An 18,676-nucleotide genomic window follows, 5' to 3' on the forward strand; every position below is an offset into this window, starting at 1 on the left:
TCATAGACTGTGGTTAATATTATCCAATTTCAAATCCTTTTAGCAAACAGTGGCCAGATACATAAAAGATTACACTTGATATATATGGAATATTTAGAAAATTTTAGCGATTCAAATTATTATATTAAAACAATTTTCTCTATTAATATTGAAGGCACGGAATAAATATCTTGTTTTGAATTTAATATTTGCCGAGAAGAGCATATTTGATTTTCTTGAAGAAATAAAGCCCCAACAGAAAATATGGATAAAACTAAAACGGCTGACTTTATGTCATGTTAACAAATGGCAAAACAATGTACTCCAAGTAGTTAAAGCATTGAGTTTAATCAATTAATTTTTTTAGACGAATATAATATAATATTCACATAATTATTTAAAGCTTCAAAACATCTGTTTGATTGCATTTATCAAGAAAATCTTGAGTTTCATAGATATTTTTTCAATCTTGCCATATGAATGTTTTGAAGCCTAATCATAATTTTATATCCCAAGTTTATAAGTCAAAAAAAAGAAGTTTGATAAAAAATAATCACAGACAAACAGACGTCACACTCTCATTGCTGTCCATCGCACAACTTTTTAACGATCGATTCGAATATCTGGTAGGTGGACCACCCGCAGCGCTTGCGTCGTTTTTGGTCTATCGGCCAACTACAGTGTTTTTAGCATTGGGCGTACATGTTTTCGCGACTATGTTTTTGATCGCGATTTGTTCTAAGTGTTACGTCTGTTTCTCTGTGAAATAATTGTATGCAATTTTTTTCAGCGCCTTTTTTTACGGACTTGATTCAAAATGTTACGTCCACTAGCTAGGACCCCTCCCTTCCCCTCGTCACACTTCGTCACAAATTCGTGAAGACCCCCTCGCCTCTAAAAAGCTACGTCATTTATGGACGACCCCTTATGTAATTTACACTCAGAAATAAAAATAGTCACAGAATTACTAAAGTTAATGCATTAATGACTATTTTCTATCTGCCTCTCTTTCATTCGGCTGTGATTTTTTACACTGTCATTTCGACTGGGTTTAAGCTTAGCGATGTTTCAACCCAGGTGAATTGGGTCCAAAAATTTTAAATGAAATCTTATTTTTATTCAATAACACGAAAGAGCACCTTACTGCAACTACTTTAGCAATTTTTACCGCCCAAATAACGGCTATATCATGTTTAAACTTTAATTTAAAAATTGGGTCCATAAATGAACCTTGACACTTAAGGCCCAAACGCAATGATAGCGGAACGGCAACGGAAAGCGGTACCGATTCGCCAGCATGAACTATAATATGCTTGTCGCCTCAGTGTTACTTCACTTTCATTCGTTGTCAGTTCAGTCGAGATTGTGTGAATCATGCTGGCAAACCGGTTCCGCTTTCCGTTGCCGTTCCGCTATCATTGCGTTTGGGCCTTTAAGATCATGTTTGACTTTCGCTTAGTCTAAAAAAACACCACAGGAGTTTTAGTTTTAACACTGGGGTTGCTCCTATCTGACATTTCGGAAGGGACACGGAAAACAAAATACACTCAAAATTTGAGTTAAAACCAAGGGATGTGACAAAATCTAAAATAAACATAGAAAATGTTTTTTGTACTTAAACTACCGGAAAACATTAAGTAAACATGGGTTCTTGGCCAAAACTTAAGCGTTTGGCACTAAAATTGGGACAGGGCTTTAGGACCCTATAGGCAAATTTAATGCGCCACCAGCATAGAGGTCGCTAGGTAAGAAGGAGAGAAATGTCATTGAAAATGTTTGTTTACGTCCAAAATTAAATTTTTCGACCCAAAAATTAGCTCATAATCAATTAATTATTAAACTATTTTCCATTGGCATAATCATTTTGACCCTTTATTCTTGCGATACGCATGATTTCACAACAAATTTAACCACAAACAAAGAATCCGGATGTTTATAACCTATGTAGCCAAACACCAATTTTCCAATTTTATCCCACAAATCGTACATGAACACTGACCGGATCTGTACATTTTGGAAGGAAAAAAAGTTTATCATGTTTTTCAATGCTCTCTGATCGTCTACAACACAACTATTTCGAGAAAAAGTGTAATATGTGTGCTCCTTCCTATTGCGTAGTATGCACCTGAAACGTAATGCGCTCAAGTAAAATTTCTCTTTTTTACCAAAGTAATTTTGACAGCCGATACAGTATGAGCAAAGTGTCACTTTTACTTGCGGAATAATTGAGCGGCACATTTTTCCGTACGGAAAAGTGACAGCTCCATTTGATTTGTACAGCAGGCGTTACCGACGTTATGAAATCAACTCTGCTTCTCAGCAGCGTACAGCTCAAGTAATTTCGGTAGCGGAATCATTCCTTGACCGTTTCTTGTCCCATCTTTTTGCACAGTACTTATGATCAGCGTACCGGCCATATGCTGCACACGGAGCGTTCTCAACCTAACCTCTTTTATGACGGTTCTCCTACTAGCCACCAGATGTCGAAGTGATCGTTCAGCTTTGAAAATATTAGCCTATTGACAAATAGGAATAAAATTCCCTGCAGGATGAAAGAATGGCAGATAGAAAATAGTCATAAATAACTAAAATTTAGTCATTCTGTGACTACCCGTGTTTCTTAAGGCTCAAACGCAATGATAGCGGAACGGCAACGGAATGCGGAACCGGTTCGCCAGCATGAACCACACTATCTCGACTGACCCATCAACGAATGAAAGTGAATCAACACCAAGTCGACAAGCATGTTGTAGTTCATGCTGGCGAACCGGTTCCGCATTCCGTTGCCGTTCCGCTATCATTGCGTTTGGGCCTTTAGGCTGTGAACCGTTTCACCAATTCGTTTAACTATTAGTTAAAATTTGACATTTCGATAGTTATTTTCCCCTCGAATGGTTAAATTGAACTTCGCGGTCGACCCATTTGAGCTTTGACAGTCGAGTAGTTATTGTGCACTGCAAGATAAATCCACGTAAGGCGATTATCTGAAAATGTCGATATACCGTCGCAGTGATAATGAAAATCACAAAATGTTTCAGATTTAGCAAATTTGAAACATTTGCGTCCTTGAAGAACGAAAAAATCCAAGCCTACTTGAATTTTGACGTTGCGTTTGAATTGCGCGCATATCTTCTGCGCGTTATCGCCGCCGCTGGATGTGGATTTAATATAAGCGCCGTAATATTTCAGAACAAAGTTGACAGATGGTTAGTTATTCTCAAATTCACGGGAGCAGAAAATAACTTTCGAACTGTCAAGTTTAACCATGCTCCAGAGCAGGGTTATTTCTAACCTGAGGGGAAATAACTAACGATCTGTCAAATTTTAACTAAAAGTTAAACGAATAGGGGCCCATTCACAAATTTCATAACGCTGGAGGGGGTGGGTGGGTGTCCTAACGATGTTACGGTCCATACAAAAACCGAATGATAGTCATACAAAAAGCGTGGTGTCCGGAATGGCCAATTTCAGCGTTATGAAATAAATGAAATGGTTCACAGCTGAGACGAGACTCGCGAAGACGGTCTTCTTTTTCTGTGATTTCTGAGTTTTTTTTTCTTATTCCACTTTGTGTTTATACCAATTATGCGCATGCTGTTCAAATCCTCACATGAACCTCTCAGCAAAAAATGATTGAGTTTGCATCACATCGAATCATAAATAGCCGTTTGAGTGAAATGTCATGCCAGCAAACGTAGCAGACATTAGAAATAATTAATCTTCTGCTTAGATTTATCAGCAACTTTGGAAAAAACAAACTGCTCCGCCGACTGAGGTTTTTAATAACAATTTACTTTGAACACAATACTTTTCACTTTTTCAGCCATAAAAACGGTGGGCTGCATTTGACGTTTCGTGAGAGGGGAATCTGGGCTGCATATGACGTTGATATTTTTCCTCCTCGACGATGAGGAGGGAAGCGCTGAAGGAAGTGAAGAATCCGAGGAGGAATCTGAAGAAGAAGTCAAAGGAGCGGGAGCCTTGATCGAAATCGAGAATCCTAATCGACAGTCGAAGAAGGCATTCGTAAAGGCCACAAATGTGGAAGAGACTGACGCACCTCAGCTTTCTCGCCGAGAAAAGGAGCAGATTGAAAAGCAGAAAGCTCATGCTGCCTATATGAAACGGCATGCCGAGGGGAAGACTTCCCAGGCGAAAGCTGACTTGGCTCGATTGGCTATCATCAAGCAGCACCGAGCGGAAGCGGCCGCTCGTCGAGAGGCTGAGAAGAAAGGTAATGGTGTCGTTTGATTTGCGCTTAGGTCATATTTTCCGGTACCATATAATCCACTCTTGTAACAAACTTCAACCCCCTAAATCCAGGTCACTCACACTCCAGGGCTGGTAGCAGGTTTCTTTTAAAAGACTCAATTATAATTCGAGGTTCTAGAAGTCTAAATGAATGACCCTAAATGCGTTTCTTAAAGAAAAATGGTCTTAAAAATCACTTTTTTTTTATTTTTCTCCCTGCAGACTACATATTTCATAGCTTTTTTTAATCATGAATAATCGGAGTATTATTTCATTCACTTGTGATATCAGGGAATATTCCCTAACTTCAAATCTTCCTATTAACGAATTAATTTTGTGTTTCAACAATTGATTTGCGCTTAATATTCAGAAAAGTTTAAGAGTATCTAAACACAATCATTTACGCATACTTTTTGCTCTGAATACATACGACCAGATTGCAATTTTCAGATATGTTGAAAAGTAAAAATCTATTAACGTCGCAGATACCTCAAGGAAAAGCTTCAGGGATGCTCCAGAGATTTGTTCATGGTATACTTCATAAACACCTCTAGGAATCCCTCCAGATTATTTCAGGAATTTATCCTGAAATTCTTCTAGTTAATTACTTCAGATTTTGTTTCAGGAAAATCTCCAACAATCCAAGGCTGAAACCTCCAGTAATTTCTAAAGGTATATGCGACGCCGCCAGATCCTGTTTTCTAATTTATCGCCGAGTATTGTTCGCAGTACTTTCCTTCAATGTCCATGATTCATGGCCATATAGGACAACCGGAAGGATCAGTGTCTTATACAACGCAAGTTTTGTTTTCGTTTGCAGGCTACGAGACCCGTAGAAAGCACGACTCGCAGCTGCAATACGTCTTTTCACCTCGCGGGTAACATCATTATCGCATGTCACTAGTGTCCCAAAATACACAAATTCTTCCACCACTTCAAGCTTTTCACCACCTAGCACAATTTCGCTACCACTAACACGTCCGGACCCACGTTGACCACCAGCTATCATGTACTTCGTTTTTGTGGTGTTCATCGTGAGCCTGATCCTCGTTGTCTCCCTCTTGAAAGGCACGAACGCCTCTTCCACTGCTCGACGGTCAATCCCGATTATGTCGATATCGTCCGCAAAGCCAAGGAGCATATAATCTCGTCCACCACCCGCACACTTGATTTCGATCCATCAAGCGTTTCACGAATCAGTCTAATCTGCTTCGCCGGAAAGCCATGTTCGGATATACTTTGCCACAACTCGTTTCTCTTCACTGAATCGTACGGTGATTTGAAATCTACAAACAGATGATGAGTCTGCAAGTTGTACTCTCGGAATTTATCTAGGATTTGACGCAAGGTAAACATTTGATCCGTCGTTGATCGGCCCTCTTGAAAACCAGCTTGGTATTCGCCGACAAAGGACTCCTCATACGGTCTCAATCTGTTGAACAGAATTCCAGACATGATTTTGTACGCCGAATTAAGGAGCACTCCAGTCGATGCCCTTTCTTGTACAAACGGAAAATGAGACCTTCCAACCAACTAGTAGGCATTTGTTCTCTCAGAACATGAGCAATGAACAGAAAAAAATCGATATCAATCAATGGTACCTAGATTCAAAATTATACGCGTTACAATCAAGTATACTGGATTTGGATAATTAAATTAATCACGTATTTCCATATTTTTGTGATTTCTGCAAAGGATGTAACGAACTACAGCCAATGTGAACTTTGCACTTGCACACGCGTTCAATGACTAGGAATATGAACTTGAACAGGTCAGAGCATACGTGTCTCTTTATGAACTATTGATGAAATTTATGGAGAAAATCATGAAAAATACATACAGCAATATGAGCAATAACCCAATCAACAAGTCAGTGATTTTCGATAGCGATCGATATCGAATCGCTGGACAAAGGTCTATAAAGAAATTGTAACACTGGTTGATCGAGAATGTCACGAGGATTAAAAAAATGCTTAAGAAATATGTCTGGTCAGGTTATATGCGCGAAATCAAAGTTTTATCTCCTAATTCCTGAATTCCTTAAGAAACCTTGAAAAAAAAGAATGATTTTATTTTTTTGGTTCCTTTTTTATTTCTTTTTTTGGTTCATGTTTGGTCTCATTTTTCAGGCATGAAGTCTCTGATTTTAAAGACACTCAATCGCTACCAATCAGTATCTATTTCCTCGAAACTCACACTTCCCCCTATTATCTACATATCGTAATGCATAGAGCAAAAAACAATATATTTTTGTGAAATTTGGAATTATGCGGTACAATCAATTGAATTTTACAATGATTTGTTTTATCTCTTACAGCTAAGGACGCAAAGTAAGCACCCAGTAGCGTAGAATTCGGAATCCGTATAGCTGATTTTAACCGGCCTGTAAAGTAACTGGATCACTTGAGCAGTTTTTGTTTGCATAAATATCTTTACAATAATCGGCTCACATCAGGCGAGGTATGTATTTTATATCATACAATCTTTCGTAAGCACCAAAACAAAAAGATATTAAAAATCAAATAAAAACTGCCATCTCGGTCCTTAGCAAATTATAATTCGATTGGATCTATCAGATAATATAGCTTCCCTCCTGGAAACAGTCGATAAATCACAGAGAGCACTATGTATTGTATACCTTATACTTTCTCAGTTTTTGTTAAACTCTTGTTGAGCATTAAACCATTGAACTTGACTAAACTATCGAAGAGACAACAATATGTTCACAAATTTACTTAACAAGGAGTTTATAACCGAATCTGGTTTGATGTTCAACAGATGTAAAATCTATCAGCCATAAGATACAAGAAGCAGAAGTTTATTACACACTATCAATTGGAAATGTAATAAAATCCTTGCACAGCACGAAAAAAAATCAAAAACTTGCTACGGAACGAACGCAGGCAAACAATAAATTACTGTAACTTAAATAACGGATGTTTAATAAAAACAATTCAGGACATGTGTTCATGGTATTTTATTCATTAAATCGAAAGGCCTTACCTAATCTTCCACGTTAAAATTAAATCTAAACGAATTATCCGATGGTGGGATGACTCTAACCTTAAGTTCTTTGCGAGGCAGGACGGGTTCCGATGGCTGATTCTCTTCTGGTTGGGCCTCCCCATCATCCAGTTGGATGTTGGCAAAGTTGAAACGAAATTCTTTATTATCTTCGCTGAAGATTGCGGCTTTTTTGACGAAATGATACTTGGCTTTCTTTTTGGGCGCGTCGAATCGTACACTTTCCGGATTGAGAGCCATCGTTTTTTCTTCCTCTGCCATTTTGGTGCGATAATCACCGAAAGTTGACCGCATTATTTGGCGTTTTTTGATCAGCGGTTGATTTGCTGATTTGAGAGTGTTTATTAGTTTTAAGGTATCATCAGCTGAAATAGTAATAAATGGTAAAATGTAATTATTACATGGCTAGATTTCTACTGGCATCTTTCAGAAATCTCTAAACATCTTTCAGTGATATCTCCACCAATTCCCCCAGATATTCTTCTAAAGGTATTTCAAAGGATATTTATACGAATTTCTTTAGAATTTGCTCCAGGAATTCCTTGAGCACTAACGCTTCTACCTACAGCTATCTCCCAAACTACTTCAGAGTTTCCTCCAGATATTTTTTCAATGAATCGACAACTGATTTCCCCAGTTGTTATTATAGGAGGTCTTTCAAAGATTCCTACAGGAGTTCTTTGAAGAAAATCTACAAAGGTTCATTTAAGAAATTTAAAGAAATAGGTTTAGGGATTTTTCCAAGAAGATTTACAAGAATTCCTAAGCCATTTTTTTTTTTTTCATTTATCCTGCCCTACATTTTTATATGAGTTCCTACAAGAAATCATCCGCATTTACTTCCAGAGGAAATATGTTAGTCTTTCCGGAATTCCTCAATATTTTCGACTTTGGATTGCTCTTGAAGTTTTTTCAGAAATTTCGCCGGCATTTTATTCAATGTTTACTCCTGTACTACAGTCGGACTTCGTTCGTTGCACTATCTTTAAGTGGGCTACGTTTTAATTGGGCTCCCGTTAATTGGGCTATACCTCCGGCTACACTTCATCATCTTCACCGTATCCTGACTTGACGTTGGAAGAAGTACTCCATGGCTTAGCTGAAGACATCTCTCTTGGCACTCCTACTGCGACCAATGCTGATTCGTCATCTTTTGACATGCGTAGTAACAACGAGCATCGTTTTCAACACCCGGGACGCACAATCCTTAGCACTACGGGAGCCCCTTTGTCCCCCTCTACAGTCGTGACCATGCAGCCAGCGCTCGACAGCCGTCCCGGTCCTGTAGTAGGGTGTGGTGAAGGGGTCTCCCAACCTGTGCAGTCAGGCAAGTACACAGAATGTGCTGACAGTATACTACCTGACGATCTCATACCTTCCAGTCTGCGCATCTACTACCAAAACGTCCGTGGCTTGCGTACAAAAATCGAGTCCTTCTTCCTCGCTGTTACCGAGCTGGATTATGATGTGATTGTTTTAACCGAAACCTGGCTAGACCACCGCATATTGTCAGCTCAGCTATTTGGGAGTCACTACTCCGTGTTCAGGACAGATTGCAGCGCTCTAAACAGCAATAAATCGAGAGGTGGCGGAGTCTTGATAGCTGTTTCTTCGCAATTCAATTGCTGTTCGGACCCTACACCTGTCAATGACCAGCTTGAACAACTTTGGGTTAGGATCCTGTTGCCTGACAGAAATGTGAGCATTGGGGTATTTTACCTACCACCTGACATGAAGAACGATGCGGATGTTATTCGTTGTCATATTGAGTCAATCGCAGCCGTTCACAACAACCTCTCAGAAAACGACTTAATTCTTCAGTTTGGTGATTATAATCAGTCAGACATCTACTGGGCTGCTGAAGCGGACAATCGTCTCTCTATCGATCTAGATCGCTCTCGTATGTGCCCAGCGAGTTCTGCACTTTTGGATGGGTTTTGCTTCCATGGACTCTCTCAGGTCAACACATTGACGAACACGACAAACCGTACCCTCGATCTCGTCCTCGTCTGTGATACTGTGTTGCCTAATTTCACACTTCTTGCAGCGGCCGAAGCACTCACGACACTTGATGACCATCATCCTGCAATTGAGCTGATAGTCATGTGCCCGTTGCCAGTTACATACGAGATGTCACACGACTACACTGGATTTAACTTCCAAAAAGCTAATTTTGAGTCATTAAATGTCGCATTAATGTCTGTTGACTGGAACCATCTGGATTCGATCCCTGATATTAATGAAGCTGTCGATTTCTTCACGAATTCTGTGCTCCAAGCAGTCACGAATAATGTTCCACCGCGTCGCCCGCCCAGCAAGCCGCCTTGGTCTAACGGTCAATTACGTCTGCTTAGGCGCCGACGTTCTGCTGCCCTTCGGTGCTATTGCAATAATCGATCGCAACAGACAAAATTGGCATTCAATGAAGCAAGTCGTGAGTACAGGAATTATAATGCTTTACTGTATGCTCGCTATAAACGAAGAACGGAACAGAACCTTCGTACGAACCCAAAACAATTTTGGTCGTTCATAAATTCGAAAAGGAAAGAAAACGGCCTACCGACATCGATGTACCTAGACGAGCAGTCAGCTGACTGCGCCAGCGACAAATGCGAACTCTTCGCGGCACAGTTCCAACGTGCTTTCAACAATTTCGTTGCTGCGCCATCGCAAGTTCATGTTGCATTGGATGATATTACTCGTGATGTCTTCAGCTATGAAATGTTTGAAATCTCTGAACGAGAAGTAGCAAGTGCGATAACCAAGCTGAAGCCCTCCTACACTCCTGGACCAGACGGGATTCCGCCAGCGCTACTAAAAAGATGCTCAGCGTTGCTTATACCTTTGGTGAAGCTGTTCAATCGTTCACTTGGATGCCGAGTATTCCCACGAAGTTGGAAAATGTCGTTCCTATTTCCAATTCATAAAAAAGGTGACAAACGTAGCGTGAGTAATTACCGTGGTATTACTTCACTATGTGTCTGCTCAAAGGTATTTGAAATTATCATCAACGACTCCTTATTCAATAGCTGCAAACAGTACATCTCCAGTGATCAGCATGGTTTCTTCCCGAAAAGGTCGGTCACTACTAACCTCGTTGAGTTTTCAACGCAATGCATACGAGCGATCGATGCTGGTAAACAGGTGGACGCAGTGTATCTGGACTTGAAAGCGGCGTTTGATCGTGTTGACCACGGAATCCTTCTACAAAAACTTCGCAAATGTGGCGTGTCCGATAGCTTCATCGATTGGTTTGAATCATATCTCACCAACCGATCGTTATGCGTAAAAATAGGCTCTAATGAATCGAGCTCATTCACGAATTTATCCGGAGTGCCACAAGGCAGCAATCTTGGGCCTTTGTTGTTCTCACTATTCATCAACGACGCATCTCTAGTCTTACCGCCCGGGACCAGGCTGTTCTACGCCGATGATACAAAAGTCTATATGATCGTCGACTCCTTGGATGACTGCCATCACCTTCAGAGATTGTTGAATGATTTCGAAGCGTGATGTTCACGAAACTGCATGACGTTGAGCATTGAAAAATGCCTAGTTATATCGTTTAACCGAAAGCGGAACCCTATTCATTTCCAATACACGCTATCTGGTACAGCGATTGAACGAGTACAACGTGTCCGTGATTTGGGCGTTTGGTTGGACGAAGAATTCACGTTCAACTATCACTTTAATGACATCGTTTCGAGGGCAAACAAACAGCTTGGTTTTGTTCTGAAGGTAACAGAAGGTTTCAGCGACCCGCTGTGTCTGAGATCCCTTTACTGCGCTCTAGTTCGTTCTATTCTGGAATTTGCTGCGATAGTGTGGTGTCCGTTCCACGCCAGTTGGATTACCCGAATTGAATCTGTTCAGAGAAAATTCCTGCGCCACGCCCTTAGAAATCTTCCTTGGAGTGATCCCAGTAACCTGCCTCCTTACGAAGACCGCTGTCGTTTATTGGGGATTGATACTTTGGAGAACAGGCGTTGTGTATCGCAAGCCGCTTTTGTAGCCAAGTTGCTTCAAGGGGACATCGATTCGTCATCCCTTCTGGCTGATGTTAGCATCTACGCTCCGGAGCGGAATCTGCGTAGACGGAATTTTGTCAGTCTCGGCAGTCGGAACACGCTATACGGACAGCATGACCCAACTAGATATATGGCAACGAAATTCAACGAAATTTATCATCTTTTCGATTTTAACATCACTATGACGACGCTTCGTAATCGATTTGCTGAATACTTTAGACATAGTTAAGTGTGCATTTCATGTAATGTTGATGTTTGTTGCTCGTTTTGTTTTTTAGTTTTACTTATATTCATTAAGACAAATTTTATGTCAGATGGATCAAATACAAATAAATAAATAAATAAATAAATAAATAGCTATAATAGCCCACTATCAATGTTGGTAGCTCTGATATTCTTTTGTTCTATGCCATTTGACAGCTCGAAACTCAGCCCGATTAGTGAAAGTCTTTCGCTAAGTGGGCTACAGGTTTAGTGCAACGAACGAAAGTTGACTATACTGATAAGCAATTTCTCATGTAAAATCTTCATGGATTCTTCAAAAGTACATTTAAGGTGAAGATGAGTCGAAACCAAATCTCAAATTTTCACAACCGATCATGCTGAAAATTTGTTCGATTGGTCACCACCAGCAAGTGACCAATCGATTAAGTTTTTTGCTTGAACGGATATCTGATTCTTCAGATTTGTGCTCTTGAAAATTTAAAATGTGGCATCGATTCATCTTCACCTTAGGGTTTCACAGCAGCTAAAACTACGGTAATCATTCTTGTAATTCCTCTGATGTTTCCTATACAAATTTTTGCCGGAATTTTGTCTGATAATTTTCAAGGAATTCCTGAAGGATATTATGCAAAAATTTGATTGATTATATCTTTCAACTATCCAACTAATTTTAGCGTTAAGTAATAGAAGAATGTGTCCAAATACATAAAAAAAATGGAAACTTTCGACCTCCTCACCTCCCCCCACCTTAACATGATTTGTATGAAATTTTGGTACGAATCGCAACGTGTTGTGGTTTTATCTTACCTCCTTCTCCCTTTCTAACGTAATTTATGGACGGCTCCTTGTTTAGGAATTCTTCTAGGATATCTTCAACAGTCTAGGATTTCTTGGTACAATTATCTTGAATTGAGCTCCATACTGATAATTGTCTTCATTCAAGATAGTCTTGTAAAAGTTTTCTTGACAACATGTACCATAGTATATGTACCAGGTATCTGTCCAAGGTATTACTTTAGAACTCAATCAAGTTTCATCCGGATTTTCTTCTGAAATACCTTCCGGACTTTAAAAAAGCTTTAATAACCTCTAAATAAAATCCGTCATTTTCCTGGAGACATCCCTGCAGAAAAAAATTGATGACTTTCATGAGAAATTACATTAAGTTTGCCTGGAGAAATCTTTGGAGCAATCCCTGGGGTAATTCCTGGAGCAATTCTTACATAAATTCCTGATAGAAATTATGAGGAATCCCGATGGGGACCAGAACAAACGCCGAGGAGCCGGAATCGAATCTCATCTCCGAGATTTATTTATTTGGGTCAATCAGATCAGATAGTCACATATGACGTAAAAGTTATAGTGACGACTTCCTTCGGAAGGGAAGTAAATCCGTGGGTTCCGAGATTAACTAGCCAAAGCAAATCTTGATAAAAAAAATTACAATTTTGTAAAAAAATAATGTTTGTTGAATTCTAGATGTTTTAAACGACAATTTTGGAGAAAAGTCCTAGAGGTAATCATTGGAATAATTCCTAGAGGACATTCTCTGGAACAAATTCTAATAAAATGTTAGGAGGAGAGTTTCCTGAGGTAACTTCTGTGATTGTACTCAATAAAATTCCTGAAAATATTTAAAACGAAACTCTTGCAGGGAGTTTGTGAAATAACTAAATGATTTCCTGAATACTTGAAGTAATATCTGAAGGGATCTTTGGGCAAATCGAATGAATTCCTGAAAAACTCTTACAAATATACGAACACTAATAGTTATCTGAATGTAGTGAGGGACTATCAGAATCATAACTTAAAAATATTCCTAGGGAAACGTCCGCTAAGATTCTCTGAAAAATAAACATCTTACCTTGGGAAAAATCGCTAGTTTTCTTTTGTTGTGTACTTTCGATCTTTCCTGACAAACATGGAAAAAGGGCCACAGTTTTCTATGCACCAAATATTAATTTTCATTGGAAAAAGTGAAACCATGCGTTTTTTCAATACTTTATATTCAATCAGTTGAAAGGTGCTCACGTGACATTACTTGCATTATGTGCATGAATTGAATTTCATTCAATTTTTGTCACTTTTGATGAAATGCGAAAGTGTGTTTTAATCAGTTACGCGCTTTTTCCATGTTAGTCCAATGTTTGAGATCTGGGCTCACAGTGACAGTTCGTGACAGCGGAATCTCGGCTCACTATGACGTACATAAATTTTGTATTGGTTTCTCCCTCCCAGGTCGCTTCTAGCCCTGTTATTAGATTCGGAAGAAACGTCTCACAAGGTCTCACATATATCCTTACTTTCTTTTTATTCTCTCTCATGTGAGGCGCGTTCAGTGAATTCTCCAGCTGCTGGATGCACCAGTAGAGTTCTAGTTCAAATTGTCGATCTACTTCCGGTGGACTGCTAACGGATTGTGGTGTTCCGGGAGACGAACTCGATGGTGTCTGGTTTACAACCGATTGCGGCACTTTAGGAATGGTTTTCAGCTTTCCCGTTGTTTTGTGCAATCTGGCTTTCGGAGGAGGCATTCTAGAGTGAAGGAAAATTTCACAGGGAAAAAATACTTTTATATGTTAATATCAATCTGAAATTACTAAAAAATGCCAAATTGCTCACTTGCAAAATGTTGATAGATACGAATCCCTTTCTAACTAAAGCAATACAAACGTGCCGAGCTGTCTTCGTTCGATCTTGAACGTTCATCATCAAACAAACAGCCGTTCAAAACGTCATCATCATTACTGATGGGGGCGAAATTACGTCCATCATCAAATTCGCTCTTTAGTACTAATTCTACACTGATAGCATAAATAGATACACGCAAAAAAAAAATTGTGCGGTATAAAACTACCATTTTAGGGGGTTAACTTAAGAGGAAAATAACCATCATCGTTTTACAAATTTTCAAAACCAGTTTTTTTGCTCAAAATTCAAGCAATGCTCAAGAAAATCTATCATTGCATTACACTTACTATCTGAAATGGGATGATAGATTTTCATAAGGATTGTTATAAATTTGAACGAAAAAACTGGTTTTTAATTTTTGATGATCGTTCATGACTGAATGATGGATTCTTGAGCCTTAAGCGCTCGCACCGGCAATTTTCAGCAGACCAGAAATGCGCTTGATTTTACCTAGAGTGCCTGTAAATAAGAGTGACGTCATGTTCCAGTTTTGACAGGTCTCCTGCTCGATTGGAACGCGGATTTGTATGGAAATGACAGTTCGCCGCTGTTCCAATTTTGACATTGACGCCACTCTTATCTAGATCCACTCTGATTTTACCATGTCTGTAGTTGGAATCAGATTGTTGTAAATTATTTCTGTCAAATGTACCAGTATTGCGGTGTGGTGTACCGTAAACATAGTAAATTGGTCTGAATTTCCATGGTAGTTTTAAGAATGGGCGTAGTCAGCTAAAATAGTTATTTTTACCACAGAATTTTTTCCCGTGTAAAAAGGGTAAAATTGTACCCATTTCGAAAATGGCGAAATCAAGATTTATCACTTCAATCACTTCAACACAAAATCAACGACCATTTTTTTTTTGCAAAGTTTAATTCATCCCAAACAAAATTATTACATATTATTGTGTATTTCTTTCACTACTGGACTGCGAAGTGCGGTCTCATAAGTGCGAAAGTGAGAATAAAAGTGCGGGATTGTATTGAATCTTGTTGGTGTCTTCAGAGCACTTATTCTTCGATTTACGAAGAATAAGTCCCCCGAAGACACCTACCCGATTTGATGCAATTGTGCATTTTTATTAGCGTTTCCGCACTTGTAAAAACTTCTGCGATAGTCCAGTGGTGAAAGAAATGCACAATAATTTTGTTATCACACTAATCAGTCCTCCATACTGATAGCTTTAGGTGAAATTAAATTATTTTAGTTCTCAATCATGTTTACTTGACATTTACACTCAGGCAAATTAATTAATGAATTACCTACATAAATTTTCCCAAATGAAGCATTGATAAATCTCTAAAATGCGATTTCAGAAGGCTGCTGTGGATTTCATACCATTGAAATGATAATCATAATTTATTGAAAAAGTAGTTGAACATAATTAACATTCACAAATTTCATTACGCGCCTTAAGATTTCCATTGCCGACATTAGTCATTCGATGAAAACCATAATTGAGAAGAACATTATACTTAACCTTCCGGTCGCGGCGCGAATTTTTGTAACGCAAGTAGTCGTGCAATGTACTTTGTACAACACGCTGGGTGTTGGGAAGTCACTACCAGGAGAATGCAAACGCCTTTTTAGTAGCCTGTAGTCAGCGCAGCTTTAAAGCTGAAGGTTTATTTTAAGCGATGGATTATCTCTAATGGTTCTTTATATAGTAGTTCATCTTACGTTTACGTTTGTTCCTACAATTCTGGTGAACTTCCTAACGTAGTGCTGACTCCAACCGATCTATACTATAATAACAACGATGTCAATTGAGGCCTTATGTAATTTCAGATCTACTCACAGTTCCAATTACGTACTAGTCGGATCAGGTTTAGTCCAGTAATCCGTATAGCTAGCCGTGTATCGCTCCAACTGCTAAATATGTTACATTTAGTTGTAGTATAATTACATTTTAGCTTATTGTCAAACCTGTCGGCCGAGAAATGCCTCCCCAAACTCTAATTTGCCACTTGTAGTATAATTTATAATAGAATTCACTTTAGTTGTCCAAATATCTTCCTAGCTCATAACACGTTTTGAACGATCTATGCTCCATATGACATATGGCTATGCTCCTATTCATACGTCGCTGACAGACGATAGACGTCAGTTTGCCAGATCTCGGTACTCACACTACCCAGAATCGGTCGCAGTGGGTCCGACGACAATCCCCCTCCCGTGTAGCTCCGAGATCACCAGATTTGTATTCTGATGTCTGCCCCACCTCCAGTAATGCTAGGTTCACAGCGGCACGTGTCTGCACCCCGTTTGATGTCAGCACCGTAGCTTTACGTACTTGACCATCCTTCCCTGTTTTAACATCCAAGATCTTTCCTCTGGTCCAACCGTTACGCTTGGCTTCGTCGATAATTATGACTAAGTCCCCAACTTCAAGTGGCTTCACAGGTTGATACCACTTGGTCCGTCTTGTCAACTCTGGAAGATACTCGCGTATCCATCTCCTCCAAAACTCATCTACAATGTTCTTAGCCATATTCCAGCTGTCTCTGAGAGGTGCGTGAGTATCTTTCAAAGGTATCGGAGGTTGATTGACACCCTGGGTGCCATATAAAAGGAAATGATTGGGTGTTAGTGCTTCGTCACTGGAAGAATCTAATGGTACGTAGGTTAACGGTCGGGAGTTTACTATTGCTTCCGCTTCCAGTATTACAGTCTCCAATACCTCATCGCTTGGGCGATGAATATGCTCGTTGATGGTGATCATAGCCGTTTTGACCGACCTCACTAACCGCTCCCACGCACCGCCCATGTGAGGAGCGTAGGAGGATTAAACCGCCAGCTAGTTCTGGCATTGGTGAATGTCGCTGCACAGGACTCATTGATTTTCAGAAGTTGCTCTTTCAGAATATTGTTAGCCCCAACGAAATTAGTGCCATTGTCCGACCAAATAGTCTCAGGCGCGCCCCTGCGAGCAACAAATCTACGAATGGCCATCACACAAGACTGAGAGGTAAGGCTATGTGCGATTTCCAGGTGGACTGCCCTTACGGAAAGGCAGGTGAACAGCACCACCCACCGTTTCACGTTATTGCGGCCCTGTTTCACTGTTATTGGACCAAAGTAGTCGACACCGGTGTTTGTAAACGGACGGATGAACGATGATAATCTTTCCGTCGGCAGAGGGGCCATTTTAGGAGGTTGGGGGGTTGTTTTATGTATACGACACCTTTGACAGTCCCTGGACACACGCTTCACCAGGCCTCGTAACTTTGGGATGGAGAATCGTTGCCGTACCTCGTTCAATACTGTTTCACTGTTCCCGTGCAGGAATTTAGAGTGAAAGCTATCAACAAGGAGATACGTTATACGATGATTCTTCGCCAAAATGATAGGGTGGGTCATATTGAAGGTAGTATTGGGGGCAGCTTTAATCCGGCTATCCATTCTAATAACTCCTTCACCATCAAGATACGGTGATTGCGGTACCAGGCAGCTTGACTTGTTGAGCTGCTTTGGTTGATCCGGGTGTTCCCTATTATGGTACAATGTTTCATATTCTTCTGGGTAGCTCTGCATTTGTACCTGACGCCACAATAAGTTCTCTGCGTTACGATATTCCTCGCTGGAAATCCACGCAGATATTTGTTGTCGTTTGAACTTCTTGATTGCTCTCAATACGTAAGCAGCTGTACGAAGAATCTTTTGCCACTTAGAAAAGCGGGCGGCATCAATCAATGGTTGACTAATTTTGTGATGCTGGAGGTGAACGATGCGTAGCTCTTCGGTTACAGGTACTATGTGGTCGACAAGCACCGGCCAGTATTCCTCCGGTTTACTTAAGAATGACGGTCCGCTGTACCACCGACATTCCGGGTTGAAGCTTGGCCCAGATCCCCATTTCGTAGCATCATCGGCTACGTTGAACTTGGATGGTAGATGTCGCCACTCGTTCACTGCTGTGAGGCTTAAGATCTCTCCAACTCGAAAGGCCACAAATGGATGGTAGCGGCGACTGTCTGAGCGTAACCAAGCTAGTACCGTCGTTGAGTCGAGCCAGAAGAATCGTTGCTTAACGGGAATACTTAAATAGCCACAAAAAGTATCTGCTAAACGACTCCCGATCAGCGCCGCTTGTAATTCAAGCCTAGGGATGGAGACCGGTTCAGAGGGGCCACTTTAGACTTCGCAGCCAGCAGGGCGCAACGTGGGACTCCATTATCGACGATTCTCAAATACGCTACGCATGCGTATGCTTCTGGACTAGCGTCGACAAAAACGTGAATTTGCATGCCCTTCATTGCTATATGGTCTGCACCACTGAAGAAACATCGAGGTACTCGAACGGCCGCCATTTCCTTCATGTGTTGACTCCATTTGATCCATTTATCATGCAAGCTGTCTGCTATCGGCTCATCCCATTCGGTTCCTGATCGCCAGATATCTTGCATTAGGACTTTTCCTTGTATCACAAAATGCGCGATCAATCCAAGCGGGTCAAAAAAGGACATCACGGTACTCA

The 18,676-nt window shown here is 40.3% G+C and overlaps 1 protein-coding gene and 1 long non-coding RNA gene across 2 annotated transcripts; one reads left to right on the plus strand and one right to left on the minus strand.

The window, feature by feature from the left end:
• The first annotated feature begins 3,843 nt into the window (after nucleotides 1-3,843).
• LOC110680765 (28 kDa heat- and acid-stable phosphoprotein-like) lies at nucleotides 3,844-7,196 on the plus strand. Its single transcript, XM_021856552.1, has 2 exons — nucleotides 3,844-4,213; nucleotides 6,548-7,196. Exons 1-2 carry the CDS (start codon nucleotides 3,859-3,861, stop codon nucleotides 6,562-6,564), a joined length of 372 nt encoding a protein of 123 aa, XP_021712244.1. The 5' UTR covers nucleotides 3,844-3,858; the 3' UTR covers nucleotides 6,565-7,196.
• Nucleotides 7,197-7,567: 371 nt separating this feature from the next.
• Nucleotides 7,568-14,239, minus strand: LOC110680766. The gene is made up of 3 exons (XR_002502978.1): nucleotides 14,130-14,239; nucleotides 13,811-14,042; nucleotides 7,568-7,619 (listed from the first exon to the last, which is right to left on the minus strand). It is a non-coding gene; the product is annotated as an uncharacterized LOC110680766 (long non-coding RNA).
• Nucleotides 14,240-18,676: the final 4,437 nt, after the last annotated feature.

This window comes from Aedes aegypti, unplaced genomic scaffold (assembly GCF_002204515.2).
Source record: "Aedes aegypti strain LVP_AGWG unplaced genomic scaffold, AaegL5.0 Primary Assembly AGWG_AaegL5_hic_scaff_1786_PBJ_arrow, whole genome shotgun sequence".
NCBI lineage: Eukaryota > Metazoa > Arthropoda > Insecta > Diptera > Culicidae > Aedes > Aedes aegypti.